This window comes from Cheilinus undulatus, linkage group 7 (assembly GCF_018320785.1).
Source record: "Cheilinus undulatus linkage group 7, ASM1832078v1, whole genome shotgun sequence".
Taxonomy (NCBI): domain Eukaryota; kingdom Metazoa; phylum Chordata; class Actinopteri; order Labriformes; family Labridae; genus Cheilinus; species Cheilinus undulatus.
This window is the reverse complement of record NC_054871.1, coordinates 10,592,428-10,611,754: the sequence shown is the minus strand read 5'-3', so window position 1 is coordinate 10,611,754 and position 19,327 is coordinate 10,592,428. Positions and strand designations below refer to the sequence as shown.

The following is a 19,327-nucleotide window of genomic DNA, read 5'->3' as shown; positions in this document are numbered from 1 at the left end:
AAAGGTTAGAGAGATAAATGGTTTTACATTTAAATTTGTTGAAGTTTTTACCTCTAGCCTGTGGGAGATTTCTGCCAGCTTGGTGATGGCTGGCTCTTTGTACACAAACTCCTGTTCATCTAAGTCTCCAAACTTTGAGCCATAAAATCCCACTCTGAAGTACGTCCCAAACATCCTCTTTCCATCCTGAAGGAAGAGTGAAATTAAGTGTTAGTAGGAAATAGAATAGGAATAAAATGCATGGAATAAACTGTTAAATATCATCCAACTTTAATGCAGTGAGAATTTCAAAACAGGTCAATTCAATAAAGCAATTATTCAAATCAGGATCCAGACTTGGATAGAATGTAAAATCTGAACTCTTACAACAGTGATCACTCTTGTCCTATGTTCTTGTCTCCTAAAATGTGTTTTGCTTTGTATTTTGATAGGAATTTCTTCCAGTAATTACAGACTTCAGTTTCAGTGATGAGTGCGTGGGTTTACATGGGTGGAGAAAAGGAGAAAATGTTGTACATTAATGCATCTGCAACAATGGCTTCATCACAATAATCCCTGCTGTATGATTGTTTTTGCTTGGTGTTGCAGTCTTACAGCTTTTAAAATGGAGTAGTAAGTAGCAGGAAAGAGGTCAGTGATCTCCAGATTGCCAACAAAACGTTCTATAAATGGTAACCACAGCCCTACAGCCATAAAGAGGCCATGGTAATAAGCACACAATAAAGCTGTACCACCCACAAAATAAAGGAACACAGAGGACATGTATTTAGTGTTTTACCTCAGTATAACAGAGGACAAAATTTGAAGAAGAAACAACCACCTCTTAAAATACCTCTACCAAGCTCACGCACTATCCACGTCATTTACAGGAATGACATATTTATGTATTATTGAACAAAGAGATTTTTTTTCTGTCCATGTTTGACCTGTTTTTGGAAAATAGGCCAAGTTCAAAGATTAAAGCAACAGGGAAGTTGCTTAAAAGCATCCTTAGAATGCATAAATAGACTCCAAGAGTCACGAGCAGAGAGAGAGAGAACGAAGGAGCCCTGAGGAAAAAGTCCACAGAACAAAAGTGGCCAAAACCACTGTAACTTAAAGCCTTTACCCATCTATCCCATAATATCTTTGGCAGTCAAGGCTATTTTCAGACTGCGGGAAAACTAGAATTCTTTCCTAAATAAGGAAATTTTTGGAACTAGGGTTAGGTATCAGTTTTTTTCTGATACTGGTGCTAAATCAATACTTTTTAACACTTGGCCGGGCCTAAATGGTGTCTGAATCAATTCTTTTGAGAAGAAAAAAGTGTGTACAAAGCCGGCAGGGGAATAAAAGCTGTCTGGATACCGCAAATGATTTGCAGGGTTATCTTTACTAGATGTCAGCCAAACATGGGAATTTATGTGAACACATAAATTACAGAAATTTCATGACATATTTCTTGCCTTTTTTTGGGGTGGCAGGGTATTGAAATGAAGTACTGATATCTGTGTCATGATTTAGTCCGGTAGGTGTCAGATGTGTTGGTACCGGATTTCGTTACTCAGCCCTAGTCTGAACTCACTGTTAATTTGCAAAAGGATTTGTGTCCATACATAATTTACTCTTCCATTTTGTTTAATGTGGTCATGACAAAGAAACTAGGTACAACGGGTAAATGAGTCCGCACACCAGAAGCTGCTCCAAGGGCTATTTAAGAAAGATTATCACCACATGTGACGTTTCGGGCCTAAGCCCTTCATCAGACAATGAGATACAGGGGATACACCTCCATATATGTATGGTCTGGATCACCTGACAAGTCATGTGACAAAATAATTTACCAGCATTACCTGCAACACCAGAAATGTCATTTACATGCTCAAATGCCCTTGTGGCTTAGCATACGTTGGTAAAATAACAAGAGCCCTGAAAACAAGAATCTGTGAACACAGATCCAGTATTCGTAACCATGACAACAATAGCCCAATTGCACAACACTTCACAATCTGTTCACACAGTGTCTCCACTCTTAGATACTGTGGCATTGAACTGGTTAAACTACCAAGACGTGGAGGAGATATCAGTTCGATACTGTTGAAGAGGGAGGCTTTTTGGATTTATACATTGGACACACTGTCTCCAAAGGGGCTTAATGAGGACTTTGATCTTAGGCCTTTTCTCTAACAACTTTAAGGATGTTGTTGATGTGCTTATCTGGTCCTATTGTCTGTGTGGATGTCATTCCCCCAGTCAATGACTGAAATGTGTACATTGTCTGTTTTCCATTTACTGTGGGATAGATATTTACATCTAGTCACTACCTGTAGTATGAATATTTTTATATGGTTATTGCGATATAAGATTATCACTTGTCTTTAATTGACAGGGGTAATTTACTACTACTTTTTCTATATATCCTTTGCATGTCACTATGATGAAGATGGTTCTCACCCATTTTGAGGTATTTTGGACTCACTTCAAAATCTTGGATCATAGACTGTGATCTAATAGTGTACAATTGTCTAAAAAATATGTGACTTGAAAAATGTCTACAGAATTTAATATGTGACTTGCAGATGTGTATATATTTCTTGGTATGTCTTATCCTTTCACCAACATTATTTTTTCACATGACTTGTCAGGTGATCCAGACCATACATATATGGAGGTGTATCCCCTGTATCTCATTGTCTGATGAAGGGCTTAGGCCCAAAATGTCACATGTGGTGATAATCTTTATTAAATAGCCCTTGGAGCAGCTTCTGGTGTGCGGACTCATTTATCTGTTCTACTTGATTCACTCTTTTGGTCCAGCACCCAGTACTCAACTTCATGGGATGTGCGTGCCATTGAACTTTTTTGAAAGAAAGTAGGTACACCAATAATGTAACTCATGACATAAAAGGTTGTGCAGTCAGGCAACAGGACCAGGACTCATCTGTTAAAAACAACTTGGTATTGCTTTCCAGCACTATGAGATGCAGCTTGAATACATTTTGCATAAACGGGATTTAATTTCTTACTGCCCAGATTTTCTTAATTTAATTTTAACACAATCAGAGAACGACAAAGGTGAATTTGGAGCCAGAATTATACTTTCAAAGTTGATTAAGAGGAAACCGCTGTAAAACCCACAAAATACAAATGATGTTCTACAATGTTTTCTGCTTTAAATAAAGACCAGTTCAGACCAGAGATACACAATCCTGCTGTGATTTTTTAAATCTTTTTAAATAAATGTTTTAAACAAAAACATCAGCTTTATTAACATTCCTGTCCTCTTAATCAGCTGTGCAGATACGAAAGACACGCTGCGTTATTCTAGGTACACAGATGAGAATTTAAAGGCTAAAATAGCCAAAATTGTCCATAGAAAATTGTGTTTTTGGTGGAGAGCTTTGTTGGTATAAGACTGGGCTAGCAAACATTTTTGTGTTTATGTGTACCATGAAATTGAGCTGCCACGCTCATGCCATGCCATGGTGATGGCAGGAAACATGCATGGCAGTATCCTTACAGAGGGGAATTAGTGATGAATCACCCTCATGCAGGAAGCATAAGGTCTGATGTTACACAATATAATGACGATAAAGATACAGAATGAAAATCAGTGAATACGCAGTACTGTCCTTCTCTTAAAGACGGACTGATTACCAAGTGACTCAAAAGTAAATCACTTCAATGTAATGACTATGAGAGTTGTAGCTGTTTCAGAGGGGCCCATCCTAGCTGTGAGTTTCAACTAATCTCGTCTCTAATCTTTTGTCTAAACTGGGCTTATCATCCAAAAAGCAGTATCACTTTAAACTGCACATTTAAAGTAAGAAATTGTACATATGTAGGTCTTATACAGGTATGTATGTGCCAACTACCGTGTATTGGCTAAAATCTGACCTCTAGTATGAGATCATTAAATTCTACCTGGTAACTACCAGTTTAAAGAAAATGTTAAAAATCCATCTGGTATTTCTGCTGCAACTCCCAATTCAAACAGAAATTTAAAGACAAATTCAAAAAGGCCCTAAAAACCAAGAAACTTACCACAAGACACAATTAAGTAAAGTGGGAAGGAAGGGTCAGCAACCAGGGAAATCAAAAAGGAGAAAACAGAACAAATTTTAATGAGGATTGGGTTCCTCCAGAGAATTTAAAAAACAAATCAAACTTACAACAGCAAAACAATATCTCCATTAATTCAGAAGATAACATGAACTCAATGTGGAGGATCCAAACCATGCAAAGGCAGACAGTTACGAAGAAAAAAGAAAGTGAGGAATTAAAGATCCACCACCTCCAGAGGTACAACATGCACTCTGAGTGCATTTCCAAACAGAAACAAAGACTGCTCTGTTCTTTTCATGCAACAAACCATGAGAACTCAGAGGTTAATACTGTTAACAAAAGAACAGAATGAATGAAAAATTAAATCAGGGGTCGATTTAGTTGAAGTACTCAAAAAAAAAAAGGCAAGAATGAGAACTGATCAAAATCAAAAGGGATAAATCAAGTAATCCTGAGATTACTGTGAGTTGAACCCTCTTGGAAAAAAAACCTGACTGCAACAGGAATTTGGTTCCAGCTTCAAGCGAATGCAAGTGTGCACCACCTTGTGTTTGAAAAGACTCATTTAATGTGTGGAAAGAATGACCAATGGCTAGAGTGGAGAGGCTAACACAAACCCTTTAAATATAAAAAGCACACTGAAATCGAGCCCTGGAGTTGAAGATGAGATGAAATGAAAGCGGACTGTGTCAGTCGATGAGTGTGTTCTGACTGACACACCAGCAGATAGACAGGAGATGAAGACAGGGAGGAAGTGCGGATTGTGCAAGTGATGCATTCACTGAGACTTTGGTCATTAGTGTCACACACTGTGGCTCCCATGCAGTCTGCCAACTCTGTCACATTAAAGAAAACAAGCTCCTCTTGCACATGAAGAGGAGGGAGGAGAGAGGAAGACAGTGGGGGCGTTGCTGCTTGTACAGCAAAGTGACCCCAGTGGGGGGAGAAGACAGTTGACATTGTCCGTAGATGTTAATGGATTGGATGTTTTGTAACAAAGCAGAGAGAGCATCTGAATGCCCGAGGCTAGCAAATAAAAAGATGAGAGTAAATAAAAAAAGCACAAAAGATAAACAAATCGAGCAGGGCCAAGCAGGAACTGTTTAGCCACCTACCTCCCAGCCAGTACTCTGTGTGACAAAGAGAATACAAGGACAAGTGAACGACATCACACATACAGCCCTCCATCACACACGCAGTGTGGCTAATGCACACCAGGTGATGTTACAGCAAAGAGAATGGACACTTATCCAGGTTACAAGCTGTTGAGCTGGGTAACAGAGCAACTGACCTCTGAAGAGTAAAAGAAAATGATCATTATTCAGGAAGTGTATAAGAAGTGAATGGAGCCTCTCACTTCTAAACTAAAGTCCCTTCTGCCTTAAACCAGCATTTTATTTAAAGCCCTTTGGTGACTCCAACTAGGGCTACTTGACAGGGATGGAGGTCATAATCACAATTGTTTCTATTGAGATTGAGATCAGAATTATTAAACCATGATTACTCACTGATTTTACAACATCTGCATCTGTGCATTAATTTCAAATTATAAAACAAATTTGTCTTCTTGCCTTTGAGGCAGCTCCAACCATACAAATGCTTTTAGAAATACGTTGTGCATTGTTCAAGGACCATCTCCAAAATTGTATAAAAGAGGTCTTTATTGCTTTTTTGTTAACCGTTGACTGCTTTCTGTCATCTTCTGCTATCTTGGCAGCACAGCATGCAGCACAGTCTTTGTCTAATCTTGATTATCTTCTTTTAAATCCAAAACCAACTAGTGATTGAGGCTGCATGCATTCCTTCAATTGAGTTAAAGGCTATTTTTTGTCATCAAAAATGTTGGCTTTGTGATAGCTGCTGCCTGTTGCTCTGACCACCAGAAAACAGTAACCTTGCCCAAACTGTAACTTGACATTATCATAAGGAGTCACACAACTGGCCTTTAAGAAAAACCACAAAAGGAGTCTTTCCCCACACCCCATGCGTCCTGTTTTATACTTTACAGATAAAAATAAAGCATGCAAGGTATCTGCCAAAGTACACAAACAATAAACCATGCAGAGCTTTGTCTTTGTGAAGGCTGTGCAACATTTTCAGAATTTTTCCAGTTGTCTGTGGTTTTCTATCTGTGCAACTTTTGCCAGTAGTAATGTGGACAAAGAGCCTGACCTGCTTTGTCTTATTTATTTACTCTACCATTCAGCTCCCAGAGATCTAACTCCTTCATGCTGCCCCTATTAACTTGACTTAAGTATTATGAGTAACTGAAGTGCAGTGGTGCAATCAGCTATGGTATTGTGATGAAGAGGTTTTCAGGTGTTTATACTGAGTGCTCATCTTAGAGCATGCTCTTCTGTTAAAACTGAATATTTTTAAAAACACAGCTAAACATTTATTTACCAGAATCAGCCAGTTGAACCAATACAATTCAAACAAATAAAATCTAGGTCACACTGCCATTATTTTTTTTTAAGTGTCAGCTTCGTAGCTCCAGTTTCTGAAGCCTTGTGAAGAACAGATAGTTATGTTGTGTTTGTGTGTTTGGGTTTACCTGATGTACAATTTTGCCAAAGGCTTCCTGTAGTTTACCATGAATGGTGGCAAGCTTCTTTGCATCCCTGTTGGCTTCGTGGATAGGGATTAGTACCTTGTACACTTCGTTTACAGCCTCATACATGCCAGCCTTGAGGAGAAATTGTAAAAATCGTTTATTCAGGATTCAGAAAAGTCAACAAGCTTTTTGCAAATGACTTTATGTCAGAGTGAAGAACTTCAGAATAGAGTAGTAAGGTATTTTAGTACAGATGAGCTCTATTAAAATGTTTGACAGCTATGCCAACTGTTCAAATTAGAAAAAAAAAAACTTGAGCTACTTTGGTGTCCTGACAGTTGTGGCACATTAAGCAAAAAACTTTAAATAGCTCGCGAATGACAGTAGCAGGCATGGAATGAAAGCCTTTGTCTAAAGTCTGGTGAAAGGGAGTCTGATAATGTTTGCACATGGTTCAGTTTGGTTCAGTACAGATTGTAATGCTTTGACACCATAATAGTAATACTAAATGATGACTGCAGTGTTAACTTGTGGTATACTCTTTCAAAATTAAACCTCCTCTGTAGCACTGAACATCTGCTGCTTAACATAGATCATTCGTCTGTCAGTGAAGACAAAAAAGGGCCCTCACATTAAGTACCTAACAGCATCCTCCACATTCAACCTCCAGTCATCCAGTAACCCATCTATCCCTCTTCAGTGCTCACCATGGAAAAAGAGGCAGCAGCTTGCTCTAAGAGTCCCACAAGGCCGATCTCAGTGAAGTATTTCCCTGAGCAAATGCCCTCCTCATCAGGTGACACCACATCATCAGAAACAGCAGATTCCTCCAGGACATTGGAAGAAATATTCTGAAACAAACACAAAGAAAAATGAAAAATATTAGCACACGCATCAACACACATTTCTATAACAATGAACAACAGGCATAGTTTATCTTTTCAGCACACTCTGTACCTGGAAAGTGACACAGCCCACAGGTAGATACTTGCGGTCCTCCAGCATGCTCAGGTATTCTGCTACCAGAGCAGCGCTGTGAACCAGACACTGAGCAGCCTCAGCGTGGTTGTTCCTCTCAGAGTGTTTTCCAGCCATGTTCTGCAGCCACGTCAGCCGGAGGTCTGGTGATGTCTGATAACCCTTAGCAATTCTGAAGATTGTATACAAAAACAAAGAGACACAAAGATGAAACTAACAGAACAAGATTACAACTACAGCAACAGAAATATGGGTTAAGGGGGTGCTGGTAGCCTAGTGGTTATGATCACACGCTACAGCACAAAAATAAACGCACAGCTGTAGTCCTCAAAGCAGACTTAGGGAAGGGTTCAACTCCGGCCTGTGGATCGTTACCCCGTGTCATTTGCTACTCTCTCACTCTCCCCATCTTCTATCTGCTGTACTATCCATAATGAAAGCATAAAGCCCCAAGACAAATAAACCTATTAAAAAAAAGCAATACAGGTTTAGTCTGTACCTGTACATGAGATCTATCAGCATCTCAGGGTCTTCCTGGTGCTCCTTCATCTTCACTGTGTCGGACAGGATCATGTGCAGGTTAAACACAAGGTCCTGGACCTACAAAAAACAAGAGCTTCAGTCAGTATTTCTCACAATACTATCTTTCAAAATCAGGTGTAACAGGGCACTTATGTAGCCATCATCTGAGTCAGTCAACACTTTTCTTTTCCTGTGAAGGGCAATCAACTTGATCAGTACCTGATCTGGGAACGTGGTCTCCCTCAGCTCCAGGTCCTCCTCTGCATAGGTAAGGATGGTCTTCAGAGAGCGACGCAGAAACTCTTCATTGAAATTCTGCGATGTTCCCACCAGTGACGACAGAGACATGGTGACTTGCATCTTCACCCTTGCAAAGTTCTGGAAGAAAAACAACAAAATGATGGAAAATTGAAGCAAATTACACTCGTTCAGGTATCTGGCTTTATTTGGACAGTTTGACAGCGAAAAAGCAAAATGAAAAGCAGAATTTTCATTCATTTAAAGCTGCCAAGTTATTTCCAAAAGTTGTACATGTGAGAGGCCTGCGTGTTCTGTTACAAAGGAAATTTAGAATTTTTTGGTCAAATGGTTAAGTCAAGATTGGGAGGGGGCTGCACAGATTATATTTGTACTGATATGGATGATAGGTAAATGAGAAAGGGAATACACCGCTGATAAAATACAGTTTTTAACCCACTAACTAACAATTGATCTGTTTCTTTTCATTGAAGCATTCAATATGCTTGTGCGACACAGGCATGATAACTTTGTACTTTCATCACATATAGATTATAGGTAGTCTAAAACATTTACAACCCATCATACATAAGTGAATGTTGACAAAGATCAAATAATATTTTCAGCGTTAACCATATGTTTTTCAGTTATACTTACATTCCCAATCTCAAAGTTTTGCCTCATGAGGAGGTAGAGGGAGGCGCTGGCGTGGGCCCTGATGGTGCTGATACTGCTGCTGCAGCTCCTCAACAACCTCAAACACAAGTCAGCACACTGCTCTGTTTCCTCCTCAAACAGCAGTTCAGGAAACTATACAGGCAGAATACATCCAAAGTGAAACACAAGTTCAATGACTGGAGGGAATTCAAGGATGATCTGAAATCAAGCTCTTTGAAAAAAGTGTATTTTTCACACCTTAGACACCAGCGCCCTCTGTGTAGCAAAACAGTGCTGAAGGTAGAGGGCGCTCTGGTTACATGCCATGCTGTGAAGAAGCACCTTCAGGACCCCTCCCAGGATGCTCTCCTTGGACTCTGTCACTGATACCGTCTGCAGAAGCCAGGACACATATGCAGTTGTTTTAACATACAAGTTAATACCTACTCAGATATTTGAGCTACCGCTGAGAAGAACCAGTTTTCTCCCTGGTTTGGTAAATACAGTCACTTGCCTACCTGTACAATGATCTCCAAAGTATCAAGGATAATTATGTTGGCTTCCGTGGCAAGGTTTCCATCAATAAGGGCTTCGTGTTCCAGCTCTGCTCTGGTCCTACAATCAAGAAACAAACTGAGTCTAATTTCCAAATTGTGAAGCTGATAGTTTACCACTGAATACTGCACAGGCTTCAAGTTGCCACATGCAAGCCACTGGCAAAATGTAAAAAAATGTAGGGAAAAAAAGAAATGCTTAGAAAAATAAGAGCTGGGTAGAATCTTATTCAGTATTACTGTTTTCATAGGCTTTGATCTGATACTTTCATTACAACAAGAGCATAAAAAAAGCTGTTTAATAATCTTTATTTAAATTTACTTTGCAAAATGTTTCTTCACCTGCAATGACAGACTTCAAACTACTCAAATAATCCAAAGAACAATACATGCTGATAGGCCATACCTAAATCACCCCTCACCAGAGGGTTCAAAGATTTGAAGGTATGTAGGAAGCTGCTTTTCATTATTTATGGGTAAGTGGGTAAGTGATCAATTCCTGGTCTACAGGTTGAAAACTATGTTGAAATGTTGTAAATCTACATGATCTAATCTCACAACCTACAGGTATGTAAAAACTTATCAGGAGTGGTTTTTAGTTGCAATGAATCTTCTTCTTTTCTACAGAACAATCAAACAATCTATGCCAAACAGGAGCTATTTCTATATTTGTCTTTCTCTTTTACTGAAGCAGCAACCATGGAGGCACACGAGTCAGAACCCCAAAACAAGAAGCACACTGGTTAAGAAGCAAAACAGACCCAACGCAACCACTACCAACCCTGATGCAGACATTGTTACCAGGACAGAGGGGCTGATGGGATGGGGGCGGGAGGAACCAGCATGAGGAAGGATCTGTTTGTGTATTCATGTGCATGTGTGAGCTTAAGATGCAGAAATGGACCAAAATTCATGACAAGGCTCCATAAAAAATTAATTTTGTGACAATTTTACTTAAATTGAGGAGGAATCTGAATACAATCTAAGCTTTTTTTGTCCATACCAGCAGTCTGCCTGCCCACAAGCACCTGAATACACTTTAAATGAGGAACTAAAGCAGCAGGGAAATCATATAAACACAGCAAATGTGGACCATACAATACCTGACTGCTCTGTGACTCCTACATAAACACACAGCAATGTGAGAAAACAAATGGAAATTAACAGAAAACAAAGGCTGGAGTGAATTTACAAATGAACAGAAAAAAATCAAAATAAAGCGTAGCACTGTATGCTTGTCACAATCTGACAAAAGTGACAAGCATACAAAACTGTGGCTTTTTTAAAGACAGCATGCAGCACAGGCATTTAACGTTTGAGAGCATACATGGAAATTTAACTTTTGAAGTTCTGTTCCAGTGTAAAACCAGCAAAATGTAGGGACAACAATGAGAACTCAACAGGTAATGCAACAGTTATTATGAATACCATTACTAGATGACTTTAGCAGATATATCCTGATAAGCAGATCAAAAGAGCATATTCATACTTTTATATCACACCAACACAATACATTGTCATAGACTGTATATAAGAAGTGAATAGAGCAACTTGGTTTAGAAAGTGAAGATAGTGTGAAACTGGCATGAGCCTGCAATATTTCTGACCAGCCATAGAAGGGCTCCTCTGGTCCCAAATAATAATCAATTGTAATATTACTAATAATACTAATAAAAAAGCAGGTTGCTTGAAATAATATGTGAAATGACCTCACTTCTGAGTTTGCCTTATTGCCTCACTAAGTATTTTCTGTCTAGTTTAAGGAGCCTATTTATAGATGATAGATAACAGAGTAGGCTATGCTTTAGGACACATCTGCATGTGACTGATTCTATGGTAGTCTCCACAGCTGCCTGTAAACCAAGATGGATTCATAACAATGCATGTCATAACAATGTATGTCTACCTTGTTAGCTTGTTAATTTTTTTTTTTTTAAACATAGACCAACTTGGAGTTGATGTTACAAATACATCACAGCATTTGTGCATGCATAGTGGTGGCAATGGAAGCAAGTAGAGAAAATAAAACCAGACTAGATCCCTTATATGAGGGAAAACGTCTCTAGTGCTGTTGGATTTCAAAAAAAGAATGCTAAAACATGATCTGCATTTCTCTAGACTTTGTCATCAACGCAGTGTTAATTACATTGACTAAAACTAAAAATGAGGAAGACTGGACTAGGACTAGTTAAAAACTTCATTTAAATTATACAGTTTGGCTGATTAAATTAGTACAAAGAAAAGAAATACCTGTACTTAAAGTAAAGACTAAAATGTCTAGACTTTTAATTGACTAAAACTGGACTAAAACTATAAAGGATGAAAATGGCTAAAATATGACTAATTCCTCAAGACTAAAACTAAGACTACATTTAAAATAGCTGCCAAAATTAAAACTGCAACAGAGAAGCTTTTCAAAGTAAAGTCCACAGGCATTTATGGTTATTTATTATAGTATCAGCAGCCGTTCTTATAGGGATTCAAACTGTTGTAATATCTATTGAATTATTAATAAAATGTTTTAAAGAAAGTTAGTATCAAACCAGATACACAGGTGTACCGCACTGCCAGTATATAGTGAATTGTTAAGGATAGTGTACATACTGTGTAGCTACACTTTATGTTGTTACTGCTGGCTAGGCAGCACATCAGTCCCGAAACACAAAAACCATCTGACAAATCTCAATATTCAATATCCTGAACATGTCCATAAAGAACATTGTATGCATCATAGGATTTATATGCCTTGAGTTTTTCTTTATTATATACACTAAGTTTTCTCCACATGGTACCAAAATCAGTGTACCCATTGCAACTTTGGCTAGTTGAAACAAGAACCCTTAGTCTATTGCAAAAAGATTTGCTAGCTTCTGTAAGACAAATTGTCTTTAGCTCCAAATTAATAAAAATAATAAGAAAAGGTGTCTAGACAGTCCACAACTTTACAATGGTGTCAAGTTAACATTCTACTACCAGTTGGGCACTGCCGACAAAACATGACATCAAACACCAAATTGGTCTATAGTAGGGCCATATCCACTTCTTTTACACAGCTTATGCTTAGAATGCATTAGTATTCTCTTGAAGTATCTATCTATCTATCCATCCATCCATCCATCCATCCATCCATCCATCTCTTACGACAGGTTATTATCATAATGGACAGATGGACAGGAATCACACATGTAGACAATGATTAAAGCGGGAATGGGCATTTCCAAAAACAACTATGGATTGATTATATGAAGTGGTTTTCAGAAAAGCACGGTCTTGTGAAGTCTCACTTCAGACTGTCTTAAGAAAATCGTTTGGCATTTTTAATGTCATTAATTAAGGATTTACACAGTACATTAAGTGTTAAAAGAGCATACTTGTCCATCTTTTCACTATTTTGCCTCCAGTGGGTCATGTCCTTCCTCCATCGCAGGTTCTCCTGACTGCCAAAAGCACTGCCAGATGGACTCCGCTCTAAAATGTAGCAAAAGGATTATTTACTTTTTTATTGGTGATGAAAGAGGCAGTGTGTACACAGTAAAACGTGACCTGACTTTGGCTAACAGCTGAAGCTTGATCAGTATTATTGTCTAAGGGTACAGCTGTATGTGAGCAGAGTGTAAAATTGGGGGCAGTTAACTCATACATACTCTATGGAATTTGGAGTTTTAACTGCCTCATTTTGCATCTATCTGCAAATGCCACTGTGTTCTCCAATGATATTTACAATGTGAGTGACAGTGCTCAACCGTGTTTCCCTACCTAGTTGTCCGCGGCTGCGCCGCACCATTTCCTGTCTGGCCCCGATGCTGCCCAGTATGGCCTCCTCCAGTTTGGCCTTCATATCTTTGGACTTCTTAAAGGTCAGACTGTTCATTCGCTCAAACGCCTTCTTTCCCTGCATGGTGAACACAACATGGGCCTTGTATCCATGATGAAGAGGATGAGCAGACAGACAGGGGACAGCAAGGAAGTTATTTGCAGCACAGCACTCAGCAAGCAAAGCAGGTTAGTTGTGCAAAGGTAAATGTGCAAGCACTAAAAAGCAAATAGATTGCAAAGCAGAAAAGAGCCTGAAGGCCAGAAAGAAATAGATTTTTAGGGCATGGGAAGTATTAAACTGCCTACCTAATATCTATTACCATTTTAGCAACTAAAGCATAGAATTTGCAAAGAAGCATGTGTTTAAAAGGATAGCACACAACTCAACACCCACAGAAGATTAAGAAAAATTGAACACATCATTCAAATTCAGCTCATTATGTCAGGGTCCGACATTAAGGTTTTTGCCTACTTTCAGGGCAAGTGCTTCCCAAATCTACTTGCCCCATCTAAATTCCTACTTGCCCTGTTCAGGAGGTACTTTTTCTGGCTGTCAAGTGCATACATTTTGCTCACAACACACTTAGAACTAAAATCCATTGCCTGTCAACTGTGGAAAGCAATACACAACATTTCTTTCTTAAGAAAACTGTATTTATTAGCTATGTGTTAGCCCACTGAAAATTATATTTAACTTTGTACAGATCAGTGCAATGTGAAAGCTGCACCAGGTTGTTTTCCAAAGAAAGTCAAACTCAGGAATTTCATATTTACAATACTAATAAGGTAAAAATACAAACTCAGAAATATTTTTTTCATAACTTATGAAACCAGCTATTCTCAGAGGAAAATGAGGTCAGCAAAACACTGACAATAGAGAGGTGGAGGGGTCTGCTACATATGCAGCAAGTATAAAATGGTGCTTTTCTTCTGTTTTTATTTGGTTTATTCATCATGAAACTGAAGAAATTTTGCCCACACGTGGAAATCAACCAATTCAGATTTTTCTTGTTTGATTAAAAGTGATCATTTTGAAGATACCAATCTTTGGCCCAACACCAGCGTTATGAAAGATATACCTGGCCTAAAGAGTTTTTAAGACATTAGAATGTGCTGAGTTTGAGCTCTGAGATGCTTTTCAAAGAAAATGATGAATGATGATTGGCTATTTGGGCATTTATATCTCACACTGGGGCATTTACTGGAGTTATGTGGCTTTATTAACATAAAAGAGATGCTTTCTCATTTTTTCTACTCATTATTAATCCTTTAGTTAAAGGGGGAGGGGCCTCATATTGGTCTTTGCCCTGGGCCTCCAAATGACTAAAAACAGCCCTGCCTCACCCCTGCAGCTTTCCAGACATGTCGTTTCACCCTGCCTCATTTTGGAGCTTTGGTTTTGTACTTCTGCTCTTTTGACAATATTTATGATCATTAGTGCATTAAAGATCAAATAAAACACCCACATTTGGACAACTTTCACTAGATATAATGTAATCTCCAGGTGTGATTGTGGTCGTGTGAGTTATGCTCACTGATGACACGCATCGGCATAATTGTCAAAAGATATGGGGTGTGAGAGAGCATCAGCAGGATGTGGCTGGAGAAAAATTTACGAGGAAATGGGAAGCTTCAGATTAAACACGACAGCACACCTCATTGAATGAGCAAATTGAAGACGCACCACCGGCGGACTTCCTCTTCTCTTACACACGCTTCTCCGTCAAGCGCACCCGACCATTTAAATTTGGAAGTTAAAGCCTTTCTTCTTTATGTGGGTCACAGATTTATTGATGTGACCTAACATGAATCTTTACTGATGACAGTGTTTACCTTCATAAAGGTTTTTAGTTTAAGTTTGTGCAGCTGTCTGCACATCAGCAGACACGCTCAGCCAATGGAGGCAGCGACACACTGCATCTGGCTACTCGGGGGCTCCGTAGTAACAGAAACGAGAGAAGAAAATAATAAAATTAATGAAAAGAAAAGCTCAGAGTCGTGCTTGCCTGATCGGGCAAGTCGTTTCAAGTTTTGCTTGCCCGTCGGCTTTTTGAAGTTGCCCCGGGCATTCGGGCGACTGTTAATGTTGGACCCTGTATGTTAAAAATAGGTTTGTTTTTGTGTTACACTGTTAACAAAATTTCTTGTCATATTTTACAATTTGTTATAACTGCTCTTATGGTGGATACGAATATACTACTTCAGTCAGAATAATAAAAGGTAATGACGTATTCACTGCTGATGTTACCTTGTACTCAAAGCAGGACACACAGAGGTAGAGAAGATCCAGCAGGCGGTTGAGCTGTGACACTGACAGATCTGTGAACCACTTCTGTAACACCAGCTCATCTGCGTTCTTCAGCACCCACAACAGACAGATGAGCAGACTCCGACTTGACTCTGCAGAGAAGCTTCCATGCTGACGACTCGCCTGGAGAGATAAACAGAGGATAAATCCCAGGAGAAAACAGGAAAACAAAAGAGTTTTTATAAGAAACAGCAGTATGATGATGTTTCAGTTTAATGAAAGATGACTGTCACAAACTCACCTGCGAGTTGAGCAAGAAGCTGCTTGGTCGGGACATTGGGGAGGAGGTGGAAGTGCCTGCTATTGCCATGGCAACAGTCTGACTGATCAAGCTGTTACCCTCACCCTCTGCCTCTTCTCCACTGCTGCCTAATGCTGTACCTTGAGGACCACCAGGTCGACCCCACTGGTTATGGGATTCTAGTGACATAATGAAAAAGGAGAGAGATTAGAAATTATTTTGTAGATTTTGCTACACCATTCCAAACAGCATGCAAGCATCAAGCATTGTGGCACTGCATGACTGGCACCTTTATTTTGAATGCTGACAAACTGAAGTATGGTGCTTTGTATCGACAAGGCTGCAAAACTATGGTGAAATGGGCATAAAAATGAAGCAGATGTGGTCAAAGGAGGGGATTTCACATTTGAATGCATGTTAGGATATTTGATTGATGCCGTGTTAAGAGACTGACTGTCTTGTCAGACAACAGTAGACTGGAGACCGTGGTGGAGGATTTGATGCTGTTACAAGATTTCAGAGGATGATAAGTTTTATTTCTCAAGTGGTTTGCATTGTTGCTAGCTTTGGTTTGCTAGGATAATGGTGCTCAGTGTTTGTAGTGTTTTTAGCTCCTGTTTCGGTAAGAAACTGGGGTTGCTGGCCAGATCCATAATGCTCATTCAATACAATTCTTCTTGTGGGATTTGATTTACCCGTGAAGTCATGTAGCTGTGGTAACGTTTCCATCACAATGCCAATGAGTGGTAGGTACAGCATGGCGACTCGGGCCTTGACTTCAGGATCGGCATAGCGTGGATCAGAATCATGGCTGGACAGGAGGTTATGGACGACGCTCACAACTTTTTTATGCAGGCCAAACATCCTAAAATAACAGAGAAAAACAAAAACAAATAAACAAAGAGATTCATGATTTTATTTGAAATGTTAAAAGCCAAAAGAGAGCCAAGTAAGTAAGTCATGTTCATATTAGTACAGAATTATCTTTAACAGATACGTCTCTAAGCTGAAAATAACCCTTAACTATCACTACAATACTACTGATTCAAACGCATACTAACCCCTCATTGTCTGGGTCCAGTATCACAGACAGTTCAGAGAGAACTAGTCCAGCTAGATAGTGTTGCTCTCTAAAGGGAACAGACAGCTCAAACATGTTTGCTATCTTTTGGTCCTGGACATGTGTGGAGAACCCAGAGCTCTGTGGAAACAAAATATCAAAATAAATACAACTATAAACAACTCACCTTATTACTTTTACACCATGGTTAAATTTTCTTAATTTTTTTTTTCATTTAGAATTGTTTCCATTTCTCAACACTACTTTGTGTCTTACCTGTGAGGTTGCAGAAGATACAGAGGGGGAAGGTGAGGCAGGTGGGGTGAGCAGACTGCAGGGCAGGTTGAGGGTGACGTAGTGTTCGTGGCTGCAAACAATTCTTAAGAAATCGAGCCTCAACGACTCCAGGGTTGGGTTCTGCAGAGCATAAAGCTTTGTGGAGACCTGAAGAAAGGAAACAGTACGCACTAATTAATGCGTTGAATGAAAATACTTTCAACATTTCACTATGTGATGTCAAAAAAAGGTTGAATTATGCATGAATATGTTCTTACTAAATCCTTAGGGATTGATAGAAATCTGAAACACTCTATTTATAAATCCAAAGTTAATCATAAGACCCAGCATGAAAGAAATGCCTTGGAGAAGCAGAAATAGACAAACAAGATAATATTTGGCAGCAGTTTCCAATAAATACCTTAGGTAAAAGAAGATGTTCATTTGTAGGGAGGTCAAAGAAAGTTTTCAGGTTTCAAATCATTATAGAAGTCATCCTGAGTTATTTTTCTCAAATGGCCCCACACTATATTAGAATTTATCTTGGGGCATTTTTCATAACATCCAGTCTAGACTTTACACTTTAATTTTATGTAATCTACAAAGATTAAAAAACACCAAAAGCAAAGACTTTGGATCTTTAAAGTTAAGGTAAGGACATATAGATATGGTTTCTTTAAATCCTGCTTTATTCTTAATATAAACATGGCATTCACCTGTTTCCAGTATGCCCTGATAAGTGTGAAGACAAACCCTCGGTCCATGACTGACAGCAGATCATTGAGGAAGAAGGCCAGACTTGTGTTTAGTCTCTCCACCAACTCTAGGTCCTGAATAGATGAGAAACACATGCCTTATGTTGCAGTTTAAACATGATTTTTGCATTACTTGATAATATACATTTCATAAACTTAACAAAACAACCACCACAAAGATAACACCGGATATCGCTTGAGGCCTTAAACTTGCAATGTCACATTATTTAGGCAAAAGAAGCAAAACTTGATACAGTGCTATGTGTAAAAAAAAAAAACAAAAACAAAAAACTGCAAAAACGGATGAGTACATTTCAAATTTTGCCTAAATCCCTACAAATGCTCTTACTCTTAACCGTCCTTGTGCCTCTACTCCACCTCCCACCAGACTAATATTTACCTTTTGGAAGCGAGACACAATGTCACCAGCGATGGTGCTGACCAAAGCTGTAATGTCATCCATGAAGCGTTCTGGGAAACGGTTCTTCCTGGGTGACTCTAAGCGGTCAGTGAAGTACAGGTGGTGGATAATGCTCTTCACCTAAAAGTGTTTGGATAAAACACAAGGTGAGGAGTAAAGTGCTGTACTGTGAAGTAAAAGAACTAGAAAGACAGATTATCTATGAGTGAAAACTCTTTTTACCATGAGTTCAAAGAAAAACCAGGCCTGCTGTAGAGCGCCCTCTCTGACGCTTCCACTGCTCACCACCCACTGGAGGGCCAACTCCTCGTGAAAGAGCTGAACAGATCAGGAAAGCAGAAGAATAGAGACAAGGAAGAGAAGTGGGAGAGGCAACAAAGCCAGACAGATGGATGTGAGGCACAAGAGGAGGAATCACTGCACATCCTAAAAATTAAATCTTAATGAATGCAGTTTTAACTGGTTTCCAGGGCATATTTACTTAACAGGCATATCATATGACAAAAAATAAAAGATAAGTTTATCTCACAACTATGAGCAAATCTAAAATTCTCTAAATGAATACAAAATAAATTTTAGTTGAGCACAAGTCCCCTAACACTGAAAATTAACTTGCTTAGAAAACAAAGGTTTAATGAGAAAATGTTAACACATTACTATAATAGTTATCAAAACACTTTAAAATATGATACAAGTTTAAAAAAAAAAAAAAATGACTTTACAGTTTTGGGAAGCAACATTTACCCTTGATAAGTTATGATAATGCACCCTTTCACTTCATGCAGTTTCATTATGAAACTTCCTGATTACGGTATGAAGTGTTAAACTGATGATGAAATTATTTCCCTGTGCACATGGAGAGAACATTTTATCTTAATTTCTTTAGGTACAGTGGCTATATGAA

The 19,327-nt window shown here is 38.9% G+C and overlaps 1 protein-coding gene across 11 annotated transcripts in view; it reads right to left on the bottom strand.

Moving 5' to 3' along the window:
- The window catches only part of dock7 (dedicator of cytokinesis 7), a 69,722-nt gene that overhangs the window by 3,861 nt on the left and 46,534 nt on the right, over positions 1 to 19,327 (bottom strand). For 2 of the 11 annotated variants that reach the window (XM_041790507.1, XM_041790510.1), the window contains 21 exons: positions 18,646 to 18,741; positions 18,403 to 18,543; positions 17,964 to 18,077; positions 17,248 to 17,415; positions 16,973 to 17,112; positions 16,607 to 16,776; positions 15,912 to 16,090; positions 15,611 to 15,793; positions 13,303 to 13,462; positions 12,918 to 13,014; positions 10,650 to 10,667; positions 9,511 to 9,607; positions 9,251 to 9,385; positions 8,993 to 9,145; positions 8,318 to 8,476; positions 8,076 to 8,176; positions 7,556 to 7,748; positions 7,306 to 7,449; positions 6,599 to 6,730; positions 5,160 to 5,174; positions 52 to 177 (listed from right to left, as the gene is read on the bottom strand). In XM_041790507.1, coding sequence (XP_041646441.1) covers positions 52 to 177; positions 5,160 to 5,174; positions 6,599 to 6,730; positions 7,306 to 7,449; positions 7,556 to 7,748; positions 8,076 to 8,176; positions 8,318 to 8,476; positions 8,993 to 9,145; positions 9,251 to 9,385; positions 9,511 to 9,607; positions 10,650 to 10,667; positions 12,918 to 13,014; positions 13,303 to 13,462; positions 15,611 to 15,793; positions 15,912 to 16,090; positions 16,607 to 16,776; positions 16,973 to 17,112; positions 17,248 to 17,415; positions 17,964 to 18,077; positions 18,403 to 18,543; positions 18,646 to 18,741 — 2,721 coding nt within the window. Of the gene's footprint in view, positions 1 to 51; positions 187 to 5,159; positions 5,175 to 6,598; positions 6,731 to 7,305; positions 7,450 to 7,555; positions 7,749 to 8,075; positions 8,177 to 8,317; positions 8,477 to 8,992; positions 9,146 to 9,250; positions 9,386 to 9,510; positions 9,608 to 10,649; positions 10,668 to 12,917; positions 13,015 to 13,302; positions 13,463 to 15,610; positions 15,794 to 15,911; positions 16,091 to 16,606; positions 16,777 to 16,972; positions 17,113 to 17,247; positions 17,416 to 17,963; positions 18,078 to 18,402; positions 18,544 to 18,645; positions 18,742 to 19,327 lie in introns of all 11 variants that reach the window. The other 9 variants (XM_041790512.1, XM_041790514.1, XM_041790513.1 and 6 more) reach the window with 6 other exon arrangements.